General features: G+C 50.2%; 2 protein-coding genes across 7 annotated transcripts in view; one reads left to right on the forward strand and one right to left on the reverse strand.

Moving 5' to 3' along the window:
* The window catches only part of EEF1D (eukaryotic translation elongation factor 1 delta), a 36,730-nt gene extending 33,909 nt beyond the window's left edge, over positions 1–2,821 (forward strand). For all 6 annotated transcript variants that reach the window (XM_056522938.1, XM_056522939.1, XM_056522933.1 and 3 more), the window contains one exon: positions 2,733–2,821. In XM_056522938.1, the coding sequence (XP_056378913.1) occupies positions 2,733–2,771 (39 nt within the window). In that variant the 3' untranslated portion in view covers positions 2,772–2,821. The remainder of the gene's footprint in view (positions 1–2,732) is intronic.
* A 47-nt stretch (positions 2,822–2,868) lies between these two features.
* Positions 2,869–24,591, reverse strand: NAPRT (nicotinate phosphoribosyltransferase). Its single transcript, XM_056522942.1, is given in 14 exon segments — positions 2,869–3,648; positions 11,873–11,980; positions 12,559–12,716; positions 12,795–12,897; positions 14,105–14,185; positions 14,761–14,845; positions 15,734–15,874; positions 16,440–16,642; positions 16,724–16,839; positions 18,141–18,271; positions 21,984–22,066; positions 22,821–22,948; positions 24,295–24,409; positions 24,411–24,591. Coding segments are annotated over 14 exon segments (1,602 nt in total). The 5' UTR covers positions 24,489–24,591; the 3' UTR covers positions 2,869–3,576.
* Between the last annotated feature and the right edge of the window lie 327 nt (positions 24,592–24,918).

Consider the following 24,918-nt stretch of genomic DNA (forward strand, 5'->3'; position numbering starts at 1 on the left):
ATGTTACCTGATATCGTGCAGCCCTAGTGCTCATCTAGATAACACTTATCAGGTAACATCTCGTGATAAGATATATTGTGCAGCCGTAGTGCTCATCTAGATAACACTTATCAGGTAACATCTTGTGATGAGATATATCGTGCAGCCGTAGTGCTCATCTAGATAACACTTATCAGGTAACATCTTGTGATATCTAGATGAGCACTACGGCTGCACGATATATCTCATCACAAGATGTTACCTGATAAGTGTTATCTAGATGAGCACTAGGGCTGCACGATATATCTTATCACGAGATGTTACCTGATAAGTGTTATCTAGATGAGCACTACGGCTGCACGATATATCGTATCACGATTTTTGTGATATGTCCCCCTGGGAGAATTTACAACTAGCTGTGGCCCAGCACCAGATCATGCGCGCGCACAGGGTCTGGGCCACCAAAATTAAAATGCTAAGTCAGTGTTTCCAAACCAGGGTGCCTTCAGCTGTTGGAAAACAGCTGGAGGCACCCTGGTTGGAAAAAACTGTCCTTAGTAATATGGATGTGGGGGAAATCTAAAAACCTGATGGTCACCTAGCCTCGGTCCCTGTAGGTCGGCGCAGATCTCGTTCTCATCCCTGTGGTCCCAGTATCTTCTCCTGACAAGCAGCTGGTTTCAGGACCTTTCTTGCTCAGCCAGTAGCTGCAGCGGTGTCATGTGTCAGGCCAGTGATTGGCTGAGCAGTAAGGTCCTGTAAGTCCCATAAGATGCCGGATTGCATGGGGAGAACTGGATCTGCGGCAGACCTACAGGGACCGAGGCGAGCATCAGGGTCTTCTTGTGGGTATGAAATGGGGGGGGAGATGTGACATTGGGGGACCAATGTGAAATGAGGGGGGGGGATTGGACATGAAATTGGGGGATTTGTCGTAATTTAAATACTCCCCCTCTATTCGCACATCTTCCCCAAATCGTGGAGCCCTAATCTATATACTTCTGATGGCACCTGACAGGTATACACAGGATAGTGGCTCGGTCAGACTACCACAGAAATGTATTGCACAGTGAAAGGTCACATGTCCCACAATACAATGTCTATGCAAACTGTATTGCCACTAAGTACCGCACAGACCGTTCTGTGCCTGGAAATCCTGCGGTCCCTTCTCTGAAGCTTGTCCACTATTCATTGTTCACATTCTGGCAGCACTGTGGTGTATTTGAAGGGGTTAAAGAGGTACTCTGGTGGGAATTTTTTTTTTTTTTTTTTAGGTCTTTATAAGTCAACTGGTGCCAGAAAGTTAAATAGATTTGTAAATCACTTCTATTAAATGTTTACCCTTCCCGTACTTTTTAGCAGCTGTATGCTACCGAGGAAATTCTGTTCTTTTTGAATTTCTTGTCTTGTCCACAGTGCTCTCTGCTGACACCTGATGCCCGTATCGGGAACAGAGCAGTGCAGGAGAAAATCCCCATTGCAAACCTGTGCTGCTCTGGACAGTTCCTGACATGGACAGAGGTGTCAGCAGAGAGCACTGTGGGAAAGACAAAAGACATTAAAAAAAGAACAGCATTTCCTCTGTAGCATACAGCTGCTAAAAAGTACTGGAAGGATAAAGATTATTAACCTCTTAAGGACGGGGACATCCCTGCACTCTGGGCTTTAAGGACCCAGGACGTCCCCATACGTCCTGGCGTTTTCCGGTCCCTGCCGCGCGCCGGGCAGAGATCGGAAGTGGATGCCTGCTGAAATGCTACCAGCATGCACTGATAGACTGTGCATGCTGGGAATTGTAGTTTTGCAACAGGTGGAGGTTCCCCCCCCCCCGTGAATGATTTAATAACATGTCGTACGAAATATGTAGTATATGTTATATACTGCCCCTGCGGCTTCTACTACTTAGGGAAAATTATACGTCAGTTATGTGCAAGAATACGTGAGCATATGTACTCACTGCGCACACTGAAAGGTGCTCCACGTTTTAATATCCCATATGGGGGGAAACCAGAAGTGCTCACTTTCTCCGGAGTGGAAAGGGTTAAATTCAGACCAGGAATTGATCTAGATCGTCTCCTGTTGCAGCGAGAAACACATTGGATTATCCATATACTGCAGCAACAGGTCCCTTAGGCTTGAATGATAAGGTTGACTATGCACCTTGTTTTTAATGTAGACTTTCCTTACCCCTCCTGACTATTTTAGTGTAATGCCGTATTCTTATGACAAAAGGCAGAGTAGGGCGTTTTTGATGCTGAGTTTGAAGTTAACGCCCTGAATCCCTACGTCAGGACAGATGGGAGGTACTAAGAAATTAGACCTGAGAACCCACCTGTATAAGAGACGGCACATTGTTCCTAGTTGTCCAGGCCAGAAGAAGCTTGAGTACCGAGCGAAACAGATTCTGTCGCCAGACAGTGAATACCCCCCATTGTGATCCCTCTCTCCCCCCCCCCTGCACCAATTTTTATATGTGAGTATGCAATAAAGAAACAACCCTGAAAAAGAAGTCCATGGTGAGTTTGCCGAATTTTTCACTTTTTCTTCTGCATCAAGATATGTAATTTACAAATCTGTTTAACTTTCTGGTACCAGTTCATAAAAAAGTTTTCCACCAGAGTACCCCTTTAAATTTGGGCCTATTAAACTATGACTTTGTTCAGTGATGTTACATAGAGCAGAGACCTTGATTCCCTGATGTTCCTTTATCCATTGCTTCCATCTTATGTTCTTGTATTTTTTTGTATTTCTAGGTGCAGAGCGTGGACATCGCAGCTTTCAACAAGATCTAACAAACCCGGACAGTGCAAACTCGTGTCAATAAAGAGCAGCGTGTAACCTCCATCCTGTCTGCTCCTTCTTATCTCTAAGTACAATCGCACAACTGCGCAAATCACATCTGAATTTATTAAAATGCTCAGTGTAAAAATCACCTTCATATTGGAATATATATAAATCACAATTCTGTGGTTACAAGTTATCCTCTTCAATAGCTCACATGTTAGGTATAGTGTTAGGAAAAGCTGGGTTATTGATCTGGGGTGCTTTCCAGCACAGGCAAAGTGGAGACTTATGCAGCTAGGTTATTTGTTCTGTGCTCTTATTGCATTTTTCACGCTGGCCTCACCATACACTGACTGCATTTTATTAGCTTTACTGTATAGACTAGTACAGAGTCATCTCACTTAGCAGAAGATGGGAAGGACTTGCATGTACAGTCTGGCATGATAATCATATAATTCACTTTTCCTAACACTATCTAAGAAAGCTGGGTGCCGACCCCTGGAAGTTGTAATAGCAGCGATAGGAGTCGCCACCCTGCTAAAAAGCGAGGAAGTCTCTAGATCAGTGTTTCCCAACTGGGGCGCCTCCAGCTGTTGCAAAACTACAACTCCCAGCATGCCTGGATAGCCTTCAGCTGTCCGGGCATGCTGGGAGTTGTAGTTTCGTAACAGCTGGAGGCACCCCGGTTGGAAAACACTGGTCTATATTAATCTCTTTTCTGTACAGAGGTAGGGGGCAGTGTCTGTAATTATACTAGTCCTGCACTGTGGTTCATTACTGGTCTGCTGTGTTTCATCACCCGAAGGACCATGGTTACTGCAAATGGCGGCTGCTGCTCCTCCACAGGGTCAACGGGAGGCTGTGTAGTCTCTCAGTCACTGCGACCTGTATGTAAAGAGAAGAGACATGTGAGTCATTACATATTTCTCTATATGAGACTACAAAAACATGGCTGCTTTCTGCTTAATACAGCACCATCCTGGCTGTATATATTGTTTACCAGAACTAACCTCTGTGTCCAGAAAAGAGGTTAAAATATTTTAAAAAAAAAAAATTGTTTTGCAATAATATATATATATATATAAGTAGTGATTCTTGGGCAGACTTAATTCTTAAAGCAATTACTGTCATTTTAAAGGGGAATCTGCTGCAGTTCACATTCCAAACTGCTGACCCTGTTAGGGCAAGGAAACACATGGAAGCACAGACAGATATAGAAAAGCTTCTTTGTACACATGGTACCATTTATAAGTGTCAAAGAGGCATTCTCCAGGCCCTGAAGTGAAGTCTCTGCTTGATTGACAGTCACCTGAGCATTCTCTCCATATATCATTCTTGTGCTGTAGACAGGTAGCTGCGAGACTTAGAAGCCAAGCCCTGTTTCTAACAGGTATGGGAGGGAGGAGGCACTTCAGGGTCTATGCCTATTTGACCCAGGAGAACAAGGCCACACTCTTGCACAGTGCAGTACAGAATAAGGCTGCTCTCGCACGGTGTAGGGGGGGACGGCGCAAATCCCCATAGGAAATCTCTCCTGCTCTGGACAGTTCCGTCAGAAGAGAGCACTGTGGTCAGACTGGAAAGAACTACACAACTTCCTGTGGAGCATACTGCAGCTGATAAGTACTGGAAGGATTAAGAATTTTATATAGAAGTAATTTACAAATCTGTAGAACTTTCTGGAACCTGTTGATTTGAAAAAAGGGGTACTCTGCCCCCTAGACATCTTATCCCCAAAGGATAGGGAATAGGATGTCTAATCCTGGGGTCCTGCTGTCTAGGGACGGAGTAACCTTTTAAGCCTCCTGGTCCTGATCAGTATTGGTTGTTTTACTGGATTTCTGTGAGAATTGTCGCCAGGTATCAGTTTTTTTTTATGCTTACCGTAAAATCTCTCGAAGGATCCATTGGGGGACACAGACCATGGGTGTATGCTGCTGTCACTAGGAGGCTTGACACTATGGCAACAAGTAAAGTCTGCTCCTCCCAGCAGGGTATACCCAAACACAGGCACCTGAGGTAATCAGTTTTAGTCCCAGAGCAATAGGAGACTGACAGGTCAAGAGAAAACCCAACTGTCCGAGCAATCAGAAGAAAAGGCAACGGAACACACCTTCAGACAGATAACTGGATAGAAACACCAGAAAAGGGTGGGAGCTGTGTCCCCAATGGATCCTTTGAGAAAGATGTTACTGTAAGCATAAAAAAATCTCCTTTCCTCTATCTGCTCCATTGGAGGACACAGACCATGGGACGTACCAAAGCCATCCCTTGGGTGGGTAAGGAATTAGACAGGTGGACGGTGGGACCACCGCCGTCTGCAACATCTTACAGCCCAGAGTAGCATCAACTGATGTGAAGGTATGAATCTGGTAGCACCTTGAGAGAGTGCAAAGACGCCCACGCAGACGCCTTACAGAACTGCAAGGCCGAAGCCACGTAGCGGAGGGCCCAGGATGCCCCAAAAAACGGGTGGAATGAGCCAAAACCCTAAAGGGTGAGATCTTCCCCTTACAGCGGTAAGCTCCCAAAATGGTTGTCTTGTCCAACGACCACAACAGGTTGTGGAACAAACGCTTACAGGGATGAGAAGGGGCAGACAGACGATGTTCTCATTGAGATGAAAAAGCCAAAACCATATCAGGTACAAAGGACAGACCTGGACGGAAAACAAAACAACTTTTCCTAGTATACAACCAGGAAGGGAGAACGGCAGGAGAGAGCTGCCAGCTCTGACACCCTCCTAACATAAGGAAACGCAATAAGGAACGCCACCTTCTGGGGAAGGAGGCGGAGAAATGTACCTGAGAGATTCAGAAAGGGGCCTTGCAGGGCATCTAAGGCCAAGTGCAAATCCCAAGGGAAAAAAGGGGGGCTGATAAGGAGGGGCAGTTTGTACCACCCCTGAACTAGGTTCGTACATGATAATTGAACGCCAGAGAATGTTGAAGAATGGAAACGGCCGAACCTTTGACCCCTAAGGGAGCTGAAAGCCAACCACGACCGGAGAAAAAGGCTGAGTGTTGCACCAACAGAAATATGGTATGGTGGTAAATCTTTGCAGAGGAAGGCTAGAGAGCCCTCAGCATGGTGCAAACCACTTGGGAAGAGAAACCGTGGGTCCTCAGAACCGCTGTCTCAACCGCCACACCGTCAAAAGCAGAGACGGCAAATAGGGGTGGCACAGGAGACTGGATATAGGAGGTCTGGACGATAGGAAAGGTGCAGCGGTAAGTACAGGAGCCTGACCAGGACAACGTACCATGCCAGTCTGGGCCACTAGAATGGTGGAAACTCCCTCTGCTGAGTTTCCACAGGACCCCCGAAAAGAGAGGAAGGGCAAAGCCTGACCAATAAACAGATAAGGTAGGGCAAAGCCCGACCAAGAGAGAGGAACGCTTGGTTGTGGCGGGACGTGCAGAGGTCCACGCCTGGGGCGCTCCAGAGGTTGCAGATCACTGTAAACACCTCCTGATGTAGAGACCACTCACCTTGGACGGCTGAGAAACCAAAATGGTGAGCCACAATAGAAAATGACCGTCCAGAACTGCAAAGTGGAGGTACCTCTGATGACCGGGAAACAATGAGATGTGGAGGCAGGCATCCTGATGTCCACAGAGGAACAAAAATTCCCCATGAACCAGGGACGCCAGCAACGAACGGAGAGACTCCATTCGGGATTGGAAAGCAGAAGATGCTGGCTGAAATACTCGAGAACCAAGATTGCAAAGAGGTTGGAATAAACCTCAAACGTTCCCCTTAAGGAACTGGGACATTTACTCCATGGATAAAAATGGAGCTGGATCCTGAATGTGCGTGGTCCAGGCGACCAACCACCCGAGAAAGTTCGGCAGGTGGGGGGAGACCCTTCAGACCGAGGAAGGCCTACGGGTGCCTGATGGAGCCGTAAAACGTCCGGAACGGATAGCTGACCTCCGGGAGGGACAGGTCCGGAAGGAGGGAGCCCTCTTCCCGTGAAGGCGCCTGTCTGGACCCTTTGGTGGCACCAAAGGTCTGCAGAACCCAAAGGAGGATTTATGAAGGAAAGCGGTTCTGTGAGCCTTATCCAGAAGTAATAAAGAACTCTTCCACCCGTCGCCTCACTTCCTGAAGGTGACGTCCACATTCCAGGCTTTAAGCCACATGGAGGGACGGTGGCTACCAGGTAGCTTGTGGCAAAGGCAGCACAGTGGCTGCGCATGGAAGCAGAACACAGAAAATCTCCAGCTGCGGAGAATCTGAGAGCTAGATTAAATAAATCCACCAGAGGGATCTTGAAGACTACCCTGGCGGAGATGGGAGACCATACTGAAAGGGCTCCTGCCACCCAGGCCGAAGCAAAAGCAGGAAGATCCTGCTGTCTCAAAGGCAAAGTTTGCCAAAGTCTCCACCTTCATGTCCGCTGGATCCTTGAAGGCAGCCGCATCAGCCAACGGCCAGGTAGGCGCCTTAGAGAGGCGGGAGACCGTCCAAAGTTGGAGAGGAGGTCCACCGAGCAATGAGGTCTTTGCCGAAGGGATACCGCGCTTGAACCTTCTTAGTTTCCGGAAAGTACTTGTCAGGGTGCTTCCAGGCGGATACCAGCAGGGCGTAAAATTCTGCGTGAGAGCTGAAAGTCTTGGGGGCCGGTCGGGCACGAAAAAAAGGAGACTTCTGGAGCCACGTCCGAAGTTCCTGGGTCCTTTAGCTGGCAGGTGTCTCTTATGGCCGAAACCAATGAGTGCACCACAACAGGCACATCCGTGCGGTCCTCAGAGTAGGAGGCAGAATCAGAAACCTCATCCACAAGTTCCCCAGGTGAATGGGAACGAGGTGAGGCAGCCCTGGAAGAGGTTGGGCACGATGAAAGGAAACTTCTGGAGCTACATCCGAAGTTCCTGGGACCTCTAGATGGAAGGTGTCTCTTATGGCCGAGACCAATGAGTGCATCATGTCAGACATATCCGATCGGTCCTCTGAGTCAGATGCCGAATCGGAAACTTCATCCGCAAGTTCTCCAGGAGAATGGGAACGTGTTGAGACTGCCCTGGTACGCGGTTCTGGGGAGCCAGTGCCGCAACCCTGGGAGCGACGTCTGCTACCTGCTGGAGCAGCGGGGTAATTCCTGCGAGGGGAGCGCCCGTGCCTGCCAGAAGACCCAGGGGATGACTCAGATGAAACACCCCTATTACGCTTGCGAGAGCGATCAGCATAGGCTGAAGGAGAACGGGTCCCTCTGGAGGGCCAGTGTAGGGAGGGCCTCTGCAAGGCATTCCCCACAGAACGGGAGACCTGAGCCAAGTCCGATATCGACTGGGAGAGGGACGGCCGAACCCACAGGGCCTGGGAGGACATCCTGAACAGAAATGACAGGGGAGTCTGGGGGAGCAGTGGTGCAGGTAGAACCAGACATTTTAGTGTTACAGCCGTTACGGGTGTAATAAGTAACCAGGGTCCCAGTTATCTGTTTAGAGGGAGGAACAGGTATGGACTCGGACATAGTAAAATAGAAATGATCTCAGTCAAGGCTATGTCCCCAACAGGGCAGCTGCCGAGAGGAGAACTCCGGCAAGCAAGCTGAATATGCCGGACCCGAGTAGCAGGGGGCCGGGCTAGATCAAGGGCACAGCTGATTAGCCCTGATAACCCCCCTCAGCGCGCGAACAGCGCTGATAGAGTGAGTTTTTGCGCTGGAGAAGCGCTGTGAGGTGGGTGGGTGGAGCTACGCCAGACAGGGCCGAGAAGAAACACATGCGGCATTAGTTATGGCGCCCGCTCCCGGCCCCGAGTATATGTGATAGACGGGGGAAGGGAGCGGGCGTAGATAATGCCGGCAGCAGGCAGGCGCTAGAGGCGGCCGCTCGCCCGAAGTGAAAGTGCCGCTGAAGCCAGCAGCTGCGCGCACAGAATCTCTGCCCCGAACGCAGGGATAAGGTCCCCACAGTAAAAAACACCACTGCATGCCCACATCTTTATAAAAGACCCCCTGTAGGGAAATAAGGAGGGAACAAGTTCCTCCTGGCAGGCCCCCAACACTATAGTGCATAAGTGGTCCGAAAATCAGGGGTCTCCAGAGGTTGCAAGAGTCATCCCCCCCCTCATCCACCAGGACCTAAGGAGAGAAGGGGAAATACTCACCTAGTCAGAAGAACTTACCTCATGAAGTCTTCCGCCAGCTTTTGTCACCTGCATCATGCCGGGCTACCATGTGCGAGCGAGGCGAGCAGGGAGATAGGGTTGTACCTCATGGGTCCGGGTCACCCTAGGTGCTGACAGTTGGCGAGAGGGGGTTAACAGTACATAAACGCGATGTCTGTTCCCCCTCAATCGCAATGGGGAAACAGTGAGCCGCAGTTCCTGAGTCCCCACCTGAAAACAGGAAAGAAAACGGAATAAAAAACTAACACGTCCCTAACTAGAAAATAATAAAACAAAAGACCTGGTCTGGAGAGAACTCCAGACCATGTCCACCTCCTTAAGACATTAAGCTAAAAACTGATTAGCTCAAGTGCCTGTGGGCGGGTATACCCTGCTGGGAGGAGACTACTTCTCTTGTTGCCATAGTGTCAAGCCTCCTAGTGACAGCAGCATACACCCATGGTCTGTGTCCCCCAATGGAGCCGATAGAAAATCAAATAAATGTTAACTTAAATAACAATATACTTAACCCATTAAGGACACATACATTTTCCTCCTAGAGACATAACTTTTATCTAGGGCTTGTCATTTTGTGCACAGCCAATTGTTCTTTTGTAATGACACCTTTTCATTTTATGATAAAATATATGGCGCAACCAACCTGGCAGCATTAAACAGCATCTTTGGTGTTGACGTAGCAATCTATTGATAAAACCTCAGTACATTGACATAGGGGCACAGGTGATGCATTTTGGCCCACCTAATGGGCCTTAGTCATACAAGTAAATAATAGAAAGTACATCTCATTCTGCAAAAAATAAGCCCTCACTCAATGGCGTCGGAAGAAAAATAACAAAGTTACAGCTGTTGGAGAAAGAATGGAAGGAAAAGAAAATTTTGCTCAGAAAAGGAAAAACAACATAGAAAGCGACATAAAATGGGTATCGCCATAATCGTACTGACCCACAGAATAAATACACTGCTCCAATAAATAAAGTGAACACTAAAATAACACATAGTAGATCTGAATGAACTAATCGTATGAAATCCTTTCGTCTTTACATAGTTGTATGCGCTAACAAAATCACCAAAAATGATCAATGGAAATCATCACCCCATGGAGGTCTGGATATGGAGTCACTCAAAATCACAGTGGAAAACCCCACTACAGGCTGATCCAACTTTATGTAATGTCCTTAATACAAGTCCCAATGAGGCCCAGTAGTGTGTGTGGCCTCCACGTGCCCGTATGGGAGGAACCCAGGGCCAACCGCACCAGCATATGGTCTCACAAGGGGTCTGAAGATCTCATCTCGGTACCTAATGGCAGTCAGGCTACCTCTGGCAAGCACATGGAGGGCTGTGCGGCGCCCCCCCCCCCCCCCCAAAGAAATGCCACCCCACACCAATACTGATCCACCGCCAAACCGGTCATGCTGGAGGATGTTGCAGGCAGCAGAACGTTCTCCGCGGTGTCTCCAGACTGTCACATGTGCTCAGTGTGAACCTGCTTTCCTGTGACTCATGCACATTTGTGGCCTGCTGGAGGTCATTTTGCAGGGCTCTGGCAGTGCTCCTCCTTGCACAAAGGCGGAGGTAGCGGGCCTGCTGCTGGGTTGTTGCCCTCCTACGGCCTCCTCCTACGGTCTCCTCATGTACCGGCCTGTCTCCTGGTAGCGCCTCCATGCTCTGGACACTACGCTGACAGACACAGCAAACCTTCTTGCCAAAGCTCGCATTGATGTGCCACCCGGGATGAGCTGCACTACCTGAGCCACTTGTGTGGGTTGTAGACTCCGTCTCATGCTACCACTAGAGTGAAAGCACCGCCAGCATTCAAAAGTGACCAAAACATCAGCCAGGAAGCATAGGAACTGAGAAGTGTTCTGTGGTCACCACCTGCAGAACCACTCCTTTATTGGAGGTGTCTTGCTAACAGACTCCAACTTTTCCATTTCAAAAGGGGTGAAAGGAGAATAAGCCCCACAAAATTTTTTAACACATATGTGGCCCTAAACTGTTTCCTTGAAATACGACACGGCTCCCACGTGAGAGAGCGCCATGCGCATTTGAGGCCTAAATTGGGGATTTGCATAGGGGCGGACCTGGATGCAAGCGTTACACTTGCCTCCACCACCACAAATACCCTACAGCTGTGTTTCCCAAACAGGGTGCCTCCAGCTGTTGCAAAACTCCCCACATCCCTGGACAGTGGCCTGCCAATGCTGGGAGTGGTTGTTCTGCAACAGCTGGAGGCTCCGTTTTGGAAACACTGGCGTACGAGACGGTTTTCATTTTTATGGGGGGGGGGAGGAATGTGAATTGACACGGGGAGGTCACGGGATGCCTGCTGAATGATTTATATAATTAGTTGTTTTTTTTGCAATGTGATAAAATATTTTTCATGTTAGTTGTAATTGAACATCGTGTGCGTCATATCAGCAAAGTCCACAAACACAATCAGAAAGCAGAGATTAGGTTAGGAGGAGCAAAGAGAAGTTTCGGGGTTGCACCCTCTGCCCTGCCAGGAGCGGCTGACAACAGAGAGCAATAACTTGCATATTGGGTGTGCTGGAAAATTAGTTTAGTATTAATAGGGTACGGACACACATTACGGCTGCTTTGGAGATGAACGCTGAGCAAGTTAGGGCTTTCAGAAATGTGCGCGGCTTTCGATTTATTGCGCAGTCACTGGTTTTCCTGACCATCCTACAGCAGCACAATAACAAAGCGGGTGCTGCCTACGGACTCCAGGATATGAAAATTTCAATAAGTAGATTTGTTTTCCTAATTGTCCTATGGAAGCTCCAGCTTTGTTATTTCTTTTCCGAAGGACTCCAGGAAAAGAACATTTTTGTAATTAGACTTTTGTTTACCAGATCGTCCTATGGTAGCACAAGCTTTCTTATAGTGCTGCCTACAGACTCCAGGAAATAAAAATTTTGGTACGTAAATTTTAGTTTTTTCCTGACCCAGCCCTCCCCTGACTTACCCGATATGGCTGAGGGTCGTCCAGCTGCCGTTGTTCGGGGGCGAGGTCCCGGAGCGATTTTTGGGCGTAAGATCTGACTTCAGTGATTGTTGGAAGAGGCAGCATGACCTGAAATGAGAAAACATGGCGGGGGAGCATAAGAATCAACATTTTATAGCAGCGTTTCCCAACCAGTGTGCCTCCAGCTGTTGCAACACTACGAATCTCAGCATGCCCGGACAGCCAACAGCTACAGCTGGAGGAACCCAGATTGGGGAACGCTGACCCAGGGACTAGTGGAAGAATAACTGTCAAGCAAAGACTATTCTGTATTTCACTACTCCAGTGTTTGGCTTATTCTTTGCATCATAACAAGACGGACAACCCCATATATGTGCCCAAAGCTTCACCTAGGACCTTCCAGGGCTTTAGTCCAAACCTAAGAAGCAATGGATGGCTCTATTTCTACAAGGAACCTGCACCCCGCAGTGGGCACTGCAGCTCAGGATGAATACAGACTGTACCTTGAGAGTGCATAGGGCAGTGTTTTCAACCAGGGTGCCTCCATCTGTTGCAAACTACAACTCCCAGCATGCCCGGACAGCCAACAGCTGTCTGGGCATGCTAGGAGTTAGTTATGCAACAGCTGGAGGCACCCTGGTTGGGAAACACCGGAATACTACAGATATACGGGGCTGAGATCACACCTGTCCATGCTGAAAGTAGGTGTGGTGCAGGAATTCCGCCCGGATCGGGGTCACACACTCGTTCTCCGCGTTTCTCCCCAGTTCATAGACCTTCACTTCCTTCCCCAGCTCTGGGGGCGGCTCATCCTCCAGCGTCATGAGGTCCAGGAGCGGCTTATCTGTAACCAGAGACAAAACGAGGTCATGGCTGGAGCCACAGACACACAGTGCGGCAGTGGGGGGCGGAGTCTCCTTACCGGATCGGTCGTACAGTCTATACACTGCTTTGCTCCCCGGTATGGTGCTCTTTTCTTGGTCTTCGCTGAGCTTCATGCGCGGTTGGTTGTTCACCTGCACCAGCTGGGAGGACAAGAATGAGCAGACGTCACCCGAGAAGCAGGAGCTGCTTTGCAGGAAATACAAAGCCTGAGAGGGGCGGAGCATGACACCATGATGAGGTTTCATTCTGGTGTCATGCTCTGCCCCCGCGGATCCTGCAGCAGGCATAAGAGATAACACATTAGTATGAACTCTTATTCTGTGTCATGCCCCGCCCCTGCGGATCGTGGAGCAGGCATAAGAGAACACATTAGTATGACCTCTTATTATGTGTCATGCCCCGCCCCCGCGGATCCTGCAGCAGGCATAACAGTTGTATCCATGTAGTGCTGGGTGCTTCTTTAAAGACATGCTGGGAGTTGTAGTTTTACAACAGCTGAAGATTCACAAATTAGGGATAACTTTTAAGCAGGGGTCTCCAAACTGCCGACCTCCAGATGTTGCAAAACTACAACTTCCAGCATGCCCGAACAGTTTGGGGAATGCTAAGTATAAGGGGGCGAAGCATGACACCCAAATGATCTTTGATTCTGTGTTAAGCTCCGCCCCCGCGGATCGTGCAGTAGACATGTCAGATATAACACAGTTGTATCAGTTTAGTTCTTCTGAGTGCTTCTTTAAAGGAGTACTCCGGGATATGAAAACTCATGAAAAGTTTCACACCGCTGGGGCCCCCTGTGATCTCCCGTACGGGGCCCTCGGCTCTTTGCCGAAATAGCATGTTTCGACCATTGCATGACGCGGTGGCCGACCGCCCCCTCAATACATCTCTTTGGCAGAGCGGAGACTGCCGAATGCAGCGCTCCGGCTCTCCCATAGAGATGTAATGAGGGGGCGTGTCGGCGGTGGTCAGACACGCCCCCTTGCCGCTGACTGTCGGAGTCGTGTACAGGAGATCGCAGGGGGCCAGTCTCAGCAGTCGGACCCCCGCGATCTGAAACTTATCCCCTATTTTTAGGATAGGGGATACGTTTTCATATCCCGGAGTACTCCTTTAAAGGCATGCTGGGAGTTGTAGTTTTGCAACAGAAGCGTCACAAACTAGGGATAACTTTAAAGCAGAGGTCTCCAAACTTTGGACCTCTAAATGTTGCAAAACAACAACTCCCAGCATTCCCGGACAGCCAACGGCTGTCCGGGCATGCTTGTAGTTGTAGTTTTGCAACAGCTGAAGGTCCACAGCTTGGAGACCACTGCCCAATGAGATCCATTATAAGCAGCGCCTCACCTTATAGACGCAGCCCAAAGATGGCTGCAGGGGGCAGGTGACCAGGTGGGTGCCCACGCCGATCGCATTGATCTCGTTCTCCTGGCAGGGCAAAAAAAAACACACGATTAGTCACTGACTAAATAAACAGTAACACTGTAACGAAGATTCAGCTCCGCAATTCTCGTCTGAATAATTCCGAAATGTACGTGTCCAGTGGTCAGAGCTCAGTCTCCTGATACAAAGCTCCAAACCCCCTGCACAGTCAGAGACAGACGTGATTGCGTCCTGCAGGGAGACAGATTGTTATTGTGTGTCTATATCTTTGGAGAGGGTTTGGATCTCTGTATCAGGAAAATAAAGCTTCCACAATTATAAAAAAATATATAAATAAAGTTATCAGACAATATATCAGGGATCGGCTGTAATCTGTTGCGAGATCGGGCAGTAGGTGTTCAGTTTCTCTACAGCGCCACCCAGAGGAGAAATGGAGCATTACACAGCATATGTTTGTGTAGTGCAGGACAGGTCGGGTCCTCCAAGACACAGACGCTCTTTGTGGCCACAAATGTATCCGATCCATCGATCATTTGTAACATGAAGCTATAGTGATAAATGGGGGCAGATTAGTGTGACCTGTAGGGGGCGCAGGGCTGGTGAGGTAAGTGCGCACTCACCGATCGCATCAGGAGCTTCAGACTCTTCTCACTGATGTTGTTACTGACGGTGATAGTCAACGTTCCGAAAAACGGAGCCGCAAACCTACAAGAAGGAGACGGGTCACATGTCCACAGCAGGATAAACCACAGGTACTGGGGGTGACTAATATACATAAGGAGAGATAGGGCAGGATCGGGGGGTAAGTATTGGAGTTATAGGACATTACTAGCGAAGAGGGGTCAGGTATTGGGGTGACTAATATACAGGGATAGGGCAGGATCGAGGGGGGGTAAGTATTGGAGCTATGGGACATTACTAGAAAAGAGGGGTCAGGTATTGGGGTGACTAATATACAGGGATAATGCAGGATCGGGGGGGGGTAAGTATTGGAGTTTTGGGACATTACTAGAAAAGAGGGGTCAGGTATTGGGGTGACTAATATAGATAAGGAGGGATAGGGCAGGATCGAGGGGGGGGTAAGTATTGGAGCAATGAGACATTACTAGAGAAGAGGGGACAGGTATTGGGGTGACTAATATACAGGGACAGGGCAGGATCGGGGGGGTAAGTATTGGAGCAATGAGACATTACTAGAGAAGAGGGGACAGGTATTGGGGTGACTAATATACAGGGACAGGGCAGGATCGGGGGGTAAGTATTGGAGCAATGAGACATTACTAGAGAAGAGGGGACAGGTATTGGGGTGACTAATATACAGGGACAGGGCAGGATTGGGGGGTAAGTATTGGAGCAATGAGACATTACTAGAGAAGAGGGGACAGGTATTGGGGTGACTAATATACAGGGACAGGGCAGGATTGGGGGGCAAGTATTGGAGTTATGGGACATTACTAGAGAAGAGGGGACAGGTATTGGGGTGATAATATTCTGGTGGAGTATCAGGGCGACAACTTCACTGGTGGAGGGAGATCCCATGTTCTGCTGATCTAACACAGGGAACCTGACCTTTACCCCACAAGGCCCCCGCACCTCTCAGCGCACAGCTGGAAAATCTTCCGGATGTCCACAGACTGTCTGGCGAGGTCTCCGCTGTCCAGCCGCACCCCAACAGCATTGTACCCCAATTCCTTCAAAGCCAGGGCAACCGCGCAGAAATTGGGGATGCCGCTCCTGCCAAAAAAAAAAAAAAAGAGCCAATGATGTGGGCAAATACTTCCAGAACAACAGGCAGAAGATCATTGGAAATTAAAGGGGTACTCCGCTGGAAGACTTTTTTATTTTTTTAAATCAACTGGGGCCAGAAAGTTAAACAGAATTGTAAATTACTTCAATTAAAAAAATATTAATCCTTCCAGTACTTAGCAGCTGCTGTATGCTCCACAGGAAGTTGTGTAGTTCTTTCCAGTCTGACCACCGTGCTCTCTGCTGACACCTCTGTCCATGTCAGAAACTGTCCAGAGCAGGAGAGGTTTGCTATGGGGATTTGTTACTACTCTGGACAGTTCCTGACATGGACAGAGGTGGCAGCAGAGAGCACTGTGGTCAAACTGGAAATAACTACACAACTTCCTGTGCAGCATACAGCAGCTGATAAGTACTGGAAGGATTAAGATTTTTTTAATAGAAGTAATTTACAAAACTGTTTAACTTTCTGGCACCAGTTGATTTAAAAAAAAAAAAAGTTTTCTAGTGGAGTACCCCTTTAATGGTGCCCTGGTCCCCATTTACCACTAACATCATCACGCTATAGGTGTCCACAACCACCAGGAAATGTAGCGGGAAGGCGACGGCGTAGGACACGAAGGCCGCCAGCTCCCCAGGATTGGTGCTCCCCGGAGGAATCTGCAGAAGGAGAGAAACTCTCTGCAACCATGACTGCGACCGCGCCAGGAAATCGCCACCATGACCCTCTCCATGACCGCCGGCCGGCTGCAAAGCCTGATGGGAAAAAAAAAAATAGCCAATGTGTATCGCTGCAGGACAATCCGTATGAAGAGGGGGAGGAGCTTACGCCCTTACCTGGTGCCGGACGTCATCTATAGAGGAAAAAGACGCCACGTAGGAGTGAGCCACGGTGCCCGCCACTGGGATGCCAAACCGCCTCCCCGCCAGCACGTTACTGGTGCAGTCAAAACCTGGAGAGAAGGAAGACGGAAAATCAGAACTCAGTCACTGAAGTGGTCTGCCGGTGGGCGGGGTCACCAAAAAACATGGCCGCTGGGTCACCGACTCAAAGGCCCAGAAATCCTGCTGCAAGAAAACTCACGTGGTTGCTGCATTACCCCCATAACAAGGCAGGAAACGCGTCGGACTGTATGGACATTACGGGAAGCTACACCCAAAAAGGGCGACGTCCCGGCCCCTGCCCGGTACTCACCCCCTATGTAAGAACACTTGGCGGCAGACAGTCCTCCGTCAGGTCCCTGCGCCCTCCTCAAACCCATTTCAAGTAGCTTCTTGTCCGGATCCAGCTTCGCATAGACCAGTGTTTCCCATCCGGTGTGCCTCCAGCTGTTGCAAAACTACAACTCCCATGAATCCTCTCACTGAGGGTCAGGTGTTTGGTCACTCCAGCTGGACATTTAATCAGACTGATAGGGCTGGGGGTTACACAGGTGAACTCATTAAACCAGTTTTTCCCAACCAGTGTGCCTCCAGCTGTTGATAAACTACAACTCCCAGCATGCCCGGACAGCCAACGGCTGTCCGGGCATGCTGGGAGTTGTAGTTTTGGAACACCTGGGAGGCACCTTGGTTGGGAAACAGTGCCATAGACTTGGGAGCGCGTGCTGATCACCTGCTATTGACACCCAAAAAGGGCGACATCCCGTCTGCACCCCTGCCTGCCACTTACCCCTTATGTAAAAATACTTGGCGGCAGTCAGGTCCCTGCACCCTCCTCAAACCCATTTTCAGCAGCCTTTTCTCCGGAGCCAGTTTCACATAGACGAGTGTTTTCCATCCAATGTGCCTCCAGCTGTTGCAAAACTACAACTCCCATGAATCCTCTCACTGAGGGTCAGGTGTTTGGTCACTCCAGCTGGACACATAATCAGGCTGCTAGGGCTTGGGGTTACACAGGTGAACTCATTAAACCAGTGTTTCCCAACCAGTGTGCCTCCAGCTGGTGCAAACCTACAACTCCCAGCAGGGCCTAATTCCCATGAATCCTCTTGCTGAGGGTCAGGTGTTTGGTCACTCCAGCTGGACATGTAATGAGGCTGCTAGGGCTGGAGGTTACACAGGTGAACTCATTAAACCAGTATTTCCCAACCAGTGTGCCAACGGCTGTCCGGGCATGCTGGGAGTTGAAGTTTTGCAACAGCTGGAGGCACCTTGGTTGGGAAACAGTTCCATAGACTTGCACTGCGCTGATCAGCTGATTTTGACACCCAAAAAGGGCGACGTCTCGTCCGCACCCCTGCCCGGCACTCACCCCCTATGTAAGAATACTTGGCGGCAGACAGTCCTCCGTCGGGTCCCTGCGCCCTCCTCAAACCCATTTCCAGCAGCTTCTTGTCCGGACCGGCCGCCAGGCGGAAACGGGCGGCGTTCGTGGCGACCAGGCTGGAAGAAGAAGAAACACGATTATGTGGACGGGAGAGAGCTTAGAAAAAATGTCCACCTATAAGGGACCAGAACTTTTCACTTCATTATGAATTAAGTTTGACTTGTTTGATTGAAATTTGAAGAAAAAAAAATGTGAAAAGTAAAAAAAAACGTAAGGTGAAAGTCGGATGGAACCGTACGCACATACGGATCTGTACGGTTTCCATTGACTCTAAAAACACTGAAACATTTACGTTTCAATAAAGTTTTTCACCCGGACCAAAAACCGTTGTAGGTTACGGATTTGGGTATGGAAAAAAAAAACTGACAAAACCGTACAAGACGCAAAACTGCAACTTATCCCCTATCCTTAGGATAGGGGATAAGTTATTCACCACTTGTTCACTACTCCTTTAAAGGGGGTTATCCAGAAAAAAACTTGTTTTATATATGAATTGGCTCCAGAAAGTTACATTTTGTAAATTTGTAAATTACTTCTATTAAAAAAATCTTAATCCTTTCAGTACTTATGAGCTGCTGAAGTCGAGTTGTTCTTTTCTGTCTAAGTGCTCTATGATGACACGTGTCTCGGGAACCGCCCAGTTTAGAAGCAAATCCCCCATAGCAAACCTCTTCTACTCTGTGCAGTTCCCGAGACAAGCAGAGGTGTCAGCAGAGAGCACTGTTGCCAGACAGAAAACAACAACTCAACTTCAGCAGCTGATAATTATTGAAAGGATTAAGATATTTTAATAGAAATAATTTACAAATCTGTTTAACTTTCTGGAGCCAGTTGATATAATAAAAGTTTTTTCCTGGAATACCCCTTTAAACAGATATGTAAATTACTTTTTTGTCTTGTCCACAGTGCTCTCTGCTGACACCTGATGCCCGTAACAGGAACTGTCCAGAGCAGGAGAAAATCCCCATAGCAAACCTGTGCTGCAGAGGTGTCAGCAGAGAGCACTGTGGACAAGACAAAAATGTAATTAAAAAAGCAAAGAATTTCCTCTGTAGCATACAGCTGCTAAAAAGTACAGGAAGGATAAAGATTTTTTAATAGAAGTCATTTACAAATCTGTTTAACTTTCTGACACCAGTTCATGTAAAAAATAAAAAATAAATAAGTTTTCCACCGGAGTACCCCTTTAAGTTATAAAGTCCCCCCCCCCCCCGCCCCGCAAGTAGTCCCCTGGGCGGGGACTTCTACTTACCAGCTCCCATTGCTCCGGCCGTGGCCGCACCCTGTCTGCTTGATTGACGGCTTGCGTCATCGCTCTGCTCCCTAAGCAGACGGAACAGAGCGGTGACACAAGCTGTCAATCAAGACGAGGGGGCGGGACCACGGCAACGAGTGCTGGTAAGTAGAAGTCTACTTGCTGGGCGGCTGGGGGGGAACGGGACTTTATAACTTAAAGGGGTACTCCGGTGGAAAACATTTCTTTATTTTTTTAAATGAACTGGTGCCAGAAAGTTAAACATATTTGAAAATTACTTCTTAATCCTTTCAGTACTTATTAGCTGCTGTATAATACAGAGGAAACTCTTTTCTTTTTTAATTTCTCTTTTTTTGCCTTGTCCACAGTGCTCTCTGCTGACACCTCTGTCCGTGTCAGGAACTGTCCAGAGCAGTATAGGTTTGCTATGGGGATTTTCTCCTGCTCTGGACAGTTTCTGATATGGGCATCAGGTGTCAGCAGAGAGCACTGTGGACAAGACAAAAAAAAGAGATTCAAAAAGAAAAGAATTTCCTCTGTAGCATACAGCTGCTAATAAGTACTGGAAGGGAAAAGATTTTTTAATAGAAGTAATTTACAAATCTGTTTAAAGGGGACCTCTCAGGAAATAAACTTTTGATATATTTAGATTAATGAATGTTGAATAACTTTCCAATAGCATGTTAATGAAAAATATGCTTCTTTCTATTGTATTTTTCCCGATCAGTCCTGTCAGCAAGCATTTCTGACTCATGCTGGAGTCCTAAACACTCAGAGCTGCCAGCCTGCTTTGTTCACAGCCTAACAGGCTGTGAACAAAGCAGGCTGGCGGCTCTGAGTGTTCTCCTTTGTGAACAAAGCAGACTGGCAGATCGTAGTGTTTAGGACTCCAGCATGAGTCTGAAATGCTTGCTGCCAGGACTGGTAGGGAGACCCCTAGTGGTCATTTCTTCAAAGTGGAAAATTACATAGAAAGAAGCAGATTTTTTAATAACCTGCAATTGTAAAGTTATTCTGCATACATTAATCTATAATATATCAAAAGTTTTTTTGATGAGAGGTACCCTTTAACTTCAGACCATATAGACCAGTGTAAAACTGGTGCGAACTAGTGCAAAACTACAACTCCCTGACAGCAAGCGGAGATGTTAAAGCAGCATTTAGAAAAACATTCATACATGTCAAAAGTTTTTATCGGTCAAGGTCTCAGTGCTGAGACCACCACCGATCATTGGAAGAAGCATGTGACTCCCAAGTCTATGGCACCGTTTCCCAACCAGGGTGCCTCCAGCTGTTGCAAAACTACAACTCTCAGAATGCCCGGACAGCCAACGGCTGTCCAGGCATGCTGGGAGTTGTAGTTTTGCAACAGCTGGAGGCACACTGGTCTAATGAGTTCACTTGTGTAACCCCCAGCCCTAGCAGCCTGATTACATGTCCAGCTGGAGTGACCAAACACCTGACCCTCAGCAAGAGGATTTATGGGAGTTGTAGTTTTGCGACAGCTGGAGGCACACTGGTTGGGAAGCACTGGTCTAATGATTTCACCTGTGTAACCCCCAGCCCTAGCACCCTAATTACATGTCCAGCTGGAGTGACCAAACACCTGACCCTCAGCAAGAGGATTTATGGGAGATGTAGTTTTGCAACAGCTGGAGGCACACTGGTTGGGAAGCACTGGTCTAATGATTTCACCTGTGTAACCCCCAGCACCCTAATTACATGTCCAGCTGGAGTGACCAAACACCTGACCCTCTGCAACAGGATTCATGGGAGTTGGTTTTTTTGCAACAGCTGGAGGCACACTGGTTGGGAAACACCGCCACAGACTTATAACGAGAGCCGGACAATAAAGCGGGCTACCACGTGCTTCTCTCCACTCCTTCCAATGATCGGTGGAGGAAAACTACAACTCTCTGCATTTCCCATGAATCCACTTGCTGAGGGTCAGGTGTTTGGCCACTCCAGCTTGACATAAAATTAGACCGCTAGGGCTGGAGGATATACAGGGGAACTCATTAGACCAGTGTTTCCAAACCAGCGTGGCTCCAGCTGTTGCAAAACTATAACTCCCAGCATTACCGGACAGCCAACGGCTGTCCGGGCATGCTGGGAGTTGTAGTTTTGCAACAGCTGGAGGCACACTGGTTGGCAAACAGTGCCTTAGACTTGGGAGCGTGTGGCATCATTTTGCTTCTTCCACTGATCCGTGATGGTCTCAGCACCGAGACCCTGACCGATCAAAACTTTTGACATGTCGAAAGTTTTTCTAAATGATGCTTTGATCTCTCCGCTTGCTGTCAGTGAATGGAGTCCAGCACTGGGGAGAGAACTGCGCTGCTGCTGCGCTTTTAGCTAAAAGACTGCACCGACACACTGTAACAAAAACCATCAGTCATGTGGTACAGCGGCGGTTAGTCACCCTCTGCGCTCTGTGTCTCCTCCCCCTTTCTGATCAGCTGATCCCTCAGACGTCCGGCGCACTTTTAGGGGTTGCGATGCCCGACACGTACCTGGCGTAATTCACCAAGCAGAGCAGAGTGGTCTCCAGGAGCTGAACCACCAGGAGGGGCCCCCGCACCTTCATCAGCGGCTCCTGCACCAGATGACACATGTGAGACAGCGCCAGAGTCACATGACCCAACCCCCCCCCCCCCCCCAAAAAAAAAAAAACAGGAGGAGTTACGAAAAACGTCACGCAATATGGTGGTAACAAGGACACTGGTACACCCGTTTAGAGGTCGGTACTGTATTCTGCGACTAAAGCGTAATTGTCCTGCTTGCTGTCAGTGAATAGAAACATTTCTTTACATTATAACAGTGTTTCCCATCCGGGGTGCCTCCAGCTGTTGCAAAACTACAACTCCCAGCATGCCCGGACAGCCAAAGGCTGTCCGGGCATGCTGGGAATTGTAGTTTTGCAACAGCAGGAGGCACCCTGTTTGGGGAATTCTTTCCCTGTCCTGAGGGTTTGTTACATTGTATCAGTCTATGTTTAGCTTTGACAGTTGAGACTGGATACAACTGTAACAAATCCCCAGCTGTGACATTTAGGAGGTCAGGGTTGGGTTATCTAGTGTTGGATGTTTAAATTAAGTGACAGCAAGCAGAGATCCTGACATGTAAAGACTATTAGTTGCAGAGTTATTCATTTAGTAAACATTCTGTATTGCTTACATAGGACTGCTGACACTCCCCCCCTCCCCCCATGACTGCAGCGGCAGAACGCCATGACACCGCCCCCCTCTCCTGGGCACATGGTACAGTCCTGACATTCAGCTGCCGGACTATAGGAACCACAGATCCCAGCATGCCCAGTGCCCCTCACAGCAGGTAGAAACCATACCTACTCTAGGAAAGACAACGGATCCCTCCGGGAAAGACGTCAGCGTCACCTCCGAGGCGTCCACGGTCCGCAGGTAATCGTAGAAAGCGCGGTCCACCGAGGACGGGAGGACGGACGCCAGGTACTGGAGGTCTGCAAGACAGGGGGTCAGTATACAGGCCCAGGGGGGGGGGGTCAGTATACAGGCCCAGGGGGGGGGGGGGGCACTCAGTATACAGGGGCCTGGGGGTGGGGGGCACTCAGGACAGGGGGGGGGGGGGGCACTCAGGACAGGGGGGGGGGGGGCACTCAGGACAGGGGGGGGGGGGCACTCAGGACAGGGGGGGGGCACTCAGGACAGGGGGGGGGGCACTCAGGACAGGGGGGGGCACTCAGGACAGGGGGGGGGCACTCAGGACAGGGGGGGGGCACTCAGGACAGGGGGGGGGCACTCAGGACAGGGGGGGGGGGCACTCAGGACAGGGGGGGGGGCACTCAGGACAGGGGGGGGGGGCACTCAGGACAGGGGGGGGGGCACTCAGGACAGGGGGGGGGCACTCAGGACAGGGGGGGGGCACACTCAGGACAGGGGGGGGGGCACTCAGGACAGGGGGGGCACTCAGGACAGGGGGGGGCACTCAGGACAGGGGGGGGGCACTCAGGACAGGGGGGGGGGGCACTCAGGACAGGGGGGGGGGGCACTCAGGACAGGGGGGGGCACTCAGGACAGGGGGGGGGCACTCAGGACAGGGGGGGGGGCACTCAGGACAGGGGGGGGGGCACTCAGGACAGGGGGGGGGGGCACTCAGGACAGGGGGGGGGCACTCAGGACAGGGGGGGGGGCACTCAGGACAGGGGGGGGGCACTCAGGACAGGGGGGGGCACTCAGGACAGGGGGGGGGGCACTCAGGACAGGGGGGGGGGGCACTCAGGACAGGGGGGGGGCACTCAGGACAGGGGGGGGGGGCACTCAGGACAGGGGGAGGGGGCACTCAGGACAGGGGGGGGGGCACTCAGGACAGGGGGGGGGGCACTCAGGACAGGGGGGGGGGCACTCAGGACAGGGGGGGGGCACTCAGGACAGGGGGGGGGGCACTCAGGACAGGGGGGGGGGCACTCAGGACAGGGGGGGGGGCACTCAGGACAGGGGGGGGGCACTCAGGACAAGGGGGGGGGGCACTCAGGACAGGGGGGTGGGGCACTCAGGACAGGGGGGGGGGGGCACTCAGGACAGGGGGGGGGGGGCACTCAGGACAGAGGGGGGGGGCACTCAGGACAGGGGGGGGGCACTCAGGACAGGGGGGGGGGGGCACTCAGGACAGGGGGCGGGGGGGGGCACTCAGGACAGGGGGGGGGGGCACTCAGGACAGGGGGGGGGGGGGCACTCAGGACAGGGGGGGGGGGGCACTCAGGACAGGGGGGGGGGGGGGGCACTCAGGACAGGGGGGGGGGGGGGCCCCCCTCGGGACAGGGGGCGGGGTTAATCCTGGAGTTCTCACCTGCATCAGAGAAGCGGAAATCGCGCAGGAACCGCACCGTCTCCTCCAGACCACAGAACAGTGTGAAGCCGCCACTGAACGGAGCCTCCCGGAAGAAGAGCTCGAACTCCGCCGTTTTCCCGGTGCCGCCCGCTCTTCCAGTACCCGTACGCCATAGTAAACTGATACAGATCGGTCAGCAGGTGCAGATCCATGTCGAACCAACCGCTGTCACCTGTGACCAATGACAGCGCTTATATACACCGGAAGTCCCGCCTCCCCGCTACGGCCTGCCGGGAAATGTACAGCTGACTTCCTGCGAGCGGAGAACGTGCGCCCGTGTGTAGGACCTTCTGACACCTTGAGGTCATGTGACAGTTTGCAGTCTGTAGGACCTTCTGACACCTTGAGGTCATGTGACAGTTTGCAGTCATGTGACTCGGTAGAATGGGCGGCTCCTCAGAGACATTCAGCATTATTGCAGAGAGAAACCTCCCCCCCGATATCTCATATCTCCCCCGATACCTCATCCCGATACTTCATATCTCCCCCAATACCTCCCCCCGTTACCTCATATCTCCCCCCGATACCCAATATCTTCCCCCAATACCTCATCCCGATAACTCATATCTCCCCCAATATCTC

Source organism: Hyla sarda, chromosome 5 (genome assembly GCF_029499605.1).
Source record: "Hyla sarda isolate aHylSar1 chromosome 5, aHylSar1.hap1, whole genome shotgun sequence".
Lineage (NCBI taxonomy): Eukaryota > Metazoa > Chordata > Amphibia > Anura > Hylidae > Hyla > Hyla sarda.